The 5,273-nt window shown below is 38.1% G+C and overlaps 1 protein-coding gene across 1 annotated transcript; it reads left to right on the forward strand.

The window, feature by feature from the left end:
- Positions 1-2,831: 2,831 nt before the first annotated feature.
- On the forward strand, positions 2,832-3,125 carry LOC147419707 (uncharacterized). Its single transcript, XM_086505339.1, has one exon. It carries the CDS (start codon positions 2,907-2,909, stop codon positions 3,123-3,125), a length of 219 nt encoding a protein of 72 aa, XP_086361465.1. The 5' UTR covers positions 2,832-2,906.
- The last annotated feature ends 2,148 nt before the right edge of the window (positions 3,126-5,273 follow it).

Genomic DNA, 5,273 nt, shown 5'->3' on the forward strand with positions numbered 1-5,273 from the left:
TCGGGTGGGTTTCCGAGACCCGAGGGGCCGGAATCATTTTTGTGCCATGGTGCACGGGGCTAGATCTCGGCCCCTCAGGTCTCGAAAACCCACCCGACCGGGTGGTCAAACAGGCCATTTTTATGCCGTGGCGCACGGGGCTAGATCCGGGGCCCTCAGGTCTTGGAAACCCACCCGATCGGGTTCTTTGGTGCAAAATAGGCGTGATTTGGCCGTAATCTACCCTGGGAACATGACCTCGTATGGAAAGTTCCATTCTTTCTCTCCAAAAATGTAGCATGTACTATTTTGCACCAAAGAACCCGGTCGGGTGGGTTTTTGAGACTCGAGGGGTCCGGATCTAGCCCCGTGCTCCAAGACGCAAAAATGGCGGCCAAATCACGCCTATGTTTCACCAAAGAACTCGACTGGGTGGGTTTTTGAGACCCAAGGGGCCCGGATCTAGCCCCGTGCGCCACGGCGTGAAAATGGCCTGTTTGACCACCCGGGCCGGTGGGTTTTCAAGACCCGAGGGACCTGGATCTAGCCCCGTGCACCACATCACAAAAATGGCCTATTTTACAACATGAAATATTCATGGAAGTATAGTAAGTACTTAAATTTAATGAATCTTTAACCAAATTTCAAAATGGTGGGGGAGGTGGTGGACTTTAGGACATATGCACAAAAGTTCCTTGGATCAAGTTAGTGACTTAGACCTTGCATGTCATGGTAGATTTTGGTAATCTCACCACAACTTATGTATACAATATGAAATATTCATGGAAATATAGTCTTAATATGGTAAAAACATGATAAGACTCATAATTTGATTTCAAAGGACCCAAAATTTTTATTTTTGGAAAAATAAAAAGTTATGCAATAGTTGCAGTTTATTGTTGAGCTTAAATGAGTATTGAATTCCATCAATCTTTATTGACATATCGTAGAAGCTTCACATTTGTACTACATACCTAAAAATGGCATTTTTTTAAAAAATTGAGCAACTTGAGAAATACCTGACGTATATTCATGACTTAGTGAAAATTCTTGCGATTTAACTAATTATTCCATTGAAGATGAACATGGGAATGCATTAAATATGGACCTTGATTTACCCTTGTAATTTTTATTTTAGAAAATTATATTTATAAGGACCCCATAATGAGGAGAAACCATCGTACATGAGAGAAATCACTCACGGAAAACTAAAATAACTTGTCAAAATACCAATATGGCTTTAAGTATATACCTAAAATTCCAAATAAGAGGCCCTCCTATATCCCATTCTCTTCCTTATTTCTATAAAGTTGATTGTACTATTAACATCTATATGTTTCTTGTTCATATTTTAGTTTTAGATGCCCTTTATTTAGAAATATGAGTAATGATCTTTCCTTTGTTTTATGGTGCCTTTTGACCATCCCTTCACCAGACGCTATTGATATCCAATTATATACAGGAATGCATCAACTACAAAATTTATTGGCTGACTTGAATCTCAGCACAAATTTTTGTGGGGCCTAAAAAATGAGAGAAACAATAGTATTTCAAGACAAGTGCACATAGCTAACCACTATTTGAATGACAACATAAAGTAACTTCAAAACAATGACAAAGTTTAGTGCAAGTAACGAGATAACACAATAAGATGGTAAAAATTGTATTGACTTAATCAATTACATGAGCCCACTCGCTTAGCATATGAGTGGTGCACATAAATGTTCCGTACATGGGAAACATATCTATGCTCTCTCTCTCACTACCACTCTATTGTTCTATCTTTTGGCCCCTTTGTCTTGCCTTCTATTTGCAGCACCTTTCTTTGCAACTGTAAGTTTAGCAGACACTTTCAACTGATTCTTAGTTTTTAATGTTTGGTTCCAAACTTGAATGTCCATCTTGGCTTGGTTGGTTCTTGGTCAGCAATTGAGCCACAAAGTGACTGATTATATCTAGCTAGGGCTTGACTTTTCAAATACCATAGGCATGAAATTCCACGTTATTAACTTTTGCACTACATCTTCTGCAGATCAAAAGTGAACACATGGATCTACAATATCAGAATCTAAATACAATGTGAGTTTCTTAAATTCATAGGTGAATTTGATTGCAATATAAACATTACAAGTTTACCTCTTCCAAGAGCAAGTATTTGAACATTGTTGAATTTAGACTAGCCCATATTGTGGCCTACATTGCTGAAATGCATTAGAGTCAAGTTTTCCAACCATTGACAAAAGCTTTCAATGAAATCTTTTGGAGGCACTAGTACCAATTTTCAATGTTGTTGATTATAGGAGAATCTGCTAAAACAAGAGACGATTAATAAAGAATCCTTCTAATTTCAAAGAAAAAAGAGCTCTAATAAGTCATTCATGGAAAAAATACAATAACCACACATGCTTTGCAGGAACTGACACTTACCTTAAGATCCTTTGCCAACATTGAAAACTTGTGACCCTTCATAAGCCTTACATACACCCCTTGCATTCTGCTACATTGGCACCATGTATAGTAGATCTATACTGCATTTTAATCCTTTTTCCGGGTAGCTATGAGCAAGTACACTCTTGCTAGAAATTACTTACATAGTGCATAGTGAATAGTTCATACACACACATACACATAGTAAAGAAGGAGATGTTGTAGCAACCGTGAAAAGGATTTTGAAAGGAGATAAGGAGCAGAGTAGGAAAGTAGATTTTGCACGTTAAGCAAGAGGTTATGGAACTCAAAAGAGAGATGCAAGCTTGGGAAGAGAGCGAAAGTGGACTAGAAACCTAGAAGTTGGAGCTATGGAGATAGAAGTTGCAGATCTAGAATGAGATATTGGAGCTATGAGAAAGAGGTTTCAGATCTTGAAGAAAAGCTATTAGATCTATGGAGAAAGAGGTTGCAGATTTGGAAGAGAAGCTATTGGAGCTATGGAGAAAGAGGTTGCAGATTTGGAAGGAAATGTTACAGCTATGGAGAAAGAGTTTGCAGATCGAGAAGGAGATGTTGTAGCTATGGAGAAAGAGGTTTCAAGTTTACAAGGAGATGCTGTAGCTATGGAGGAAGAGGTTGCAGGTTTAGAAGAAGATGTTGTATCTATGGAGGAAGAGGTTGCAAATCTAGAAGCAGATGTTACAGAGGTAGAATGATGTGTGATAGGCTACTTTACAAAAAGATACCCTAGCATGAGAAGAGGAGGAGAGAGAGATGTCATGGCATTTTAGAGAGACTGTGGGGATAAAGATTGCAGATCCTCACTTTTCAGCACTGAGAGGAGAGAAAGAGAGCTTGGTGGGAAATTTTTGGAGGGGGAGAAATAAGAAGAGAGAGAAGACAAATAGTGGACAAGAGAGGGAAACTTTTAATATTTGAAAATTGAAAAGGTGCTTTTCGGGGGAGAGTAACTCCAACCAGATCTAGTAAAATATGCATATATTCTCCAAGAAAATAAGCAAAAGTATTTTTATAAAGGCATGTCTAGGCTATCTACCCCACCATTCTAGCCCTTGGTCAAAGCTTGATTAAGTTTTAAATATTTCCTTAAACTGCCATATAAAGAGGCCCTCCTATACCCCATTCCCTTTCTAATGGCAAGCATGAAAAAATATCTTCCTCTCAACTGCCAATGCGCTCTAACTGTTGGCAGTGTCCTTTCCAACACTCAAATCATCAATAAGGCGTTTGGGCCATACACACTCAATCGTACTATGAAGGCTACCCTATACTTAGCTTCATATAAGTGGCCACAATAGGTTACATATTGCTCAACCATGATATGCATGAACTGACGAGCATGAAACAAAAACCACTTGTGGACACTCGCGTGTCATAATAAGCAACCCAATCCGAGTCTTGAAAAGCATGTAAATCTGGTTGCAATGAGCCCTTGGGATAAAACAACCCAAGATATAAGGTGCCACTCAAGTAGCGAAAGATCCTCTTAATAGAGTGCAAATGCTTACCCTAGGCTATGCATAAATCTGCTAACCTGTGAGATAGAAAATTGAGAATCCGACCTCGTGTATTGCATACATAAATAAGGCATCCATTGATAAAGAGTGGCATTGACAGGATCACCAGCATCATGAAGACTTAATCTTAAAACTTTTTCAATTGGAGTTTCAATAGATTTGCAGTCATCAAGGCCAAATCTACATAGTGATGTCTCTATGTAGCGTGTTTACACGAGGCACTACCACTATCACACTTCTTAAAACTATATGTCCCGATAATGATGCAGAATACCAAAGTCTTTCATCTTGAAAGTAGCATTAACATCAGCCTTGAATTTAGCAATGTGTGTCTCATTCATTCCGGTAATCAACAAATCAGCAACATATAGAACGATGATCGAGAAATGCATCACCCTCATGCTTTACATACAAAGTCCTTTCTGTTGTGTTGTTATGAAAGCCTAGCTTAACCAAATTTCTGTCAACTTTCTCATACCAAGAATAAGGAGATTGCTTCAACCCATACAAATATATCTTATATTTTCACACTTTGTGTTCTTGTCCTTTCTTGAAATAGTCATGAGAGTGTGTTACATAAACTTCCTCAACTATATCACCATTCAATAAAGCAATAACAATGTTTGATTGAAGTACGTCCCATTGAAAGTCAATTTTCAATGCACATAGAACACAAAAATTAGTCATACAACAAGTAGAGCAAAATACACTTCGTAGTCTATGCCTTTTTGTTGTGCATAACCTTTTGAAAAGTCAAGACTTGTAGCGATCAATCTCACCATCCGGCTTACATTTCAACTTGTAAACCCACTTCATACCAATGGCCTTTTTTCCAAGAGGCAAATCACATAAAGTCCATGTGTCATTTTCTATAAGTGCATCATATTCTGATTGCAAGATAGCTATCCAATTTTTTCAATTCTGTGATTCATCAAAAGAAAGAGTGATTCTTCAAAAGAAAGAGGTTCCTCCTCATCACATGAACTAGAGACAACCAAATCATAACAATCTGACACCTAAGATGCATGGGGAGAACTTGAACGAGTATGACTAGACATAGGTGAATCCAATTCACTATCACACAAAGTATGCACTAGCCATTTTGGCATACTTGTAGCCTCCTCATTCCCAGCCCTTTTCACATCAAGTACATCATGTATATATGCATCAATAATAGGCTGATCTATACAATTTTAAGAAACCCCCACAGGTTATGCTTTTGCCTCATTGGAATTTACATTCAAGTCCCCACCATTAAAAAGAAGCAATAAACTGTCATAAATGTCATAAGAGCTAACATTAGTATCTATGCTACATCATAACAAT

The sequence above is a fragment of the Adiantum capillus-veneris genome, chromosome 29 (assembly GCF_014529385.1).
Source record: "Adiantum capillus-veneris isolate H3 chromosome 29, ASM1452938v2, whole genome shotgun sequence".
Taxonomy (NCBI): Eukaryota; Viridiplantae; Streptophyta; class Polypodiopsida; order Polypodiales; family Pteridaceae; genus Adiantum; species Adiantum capillus-veneris.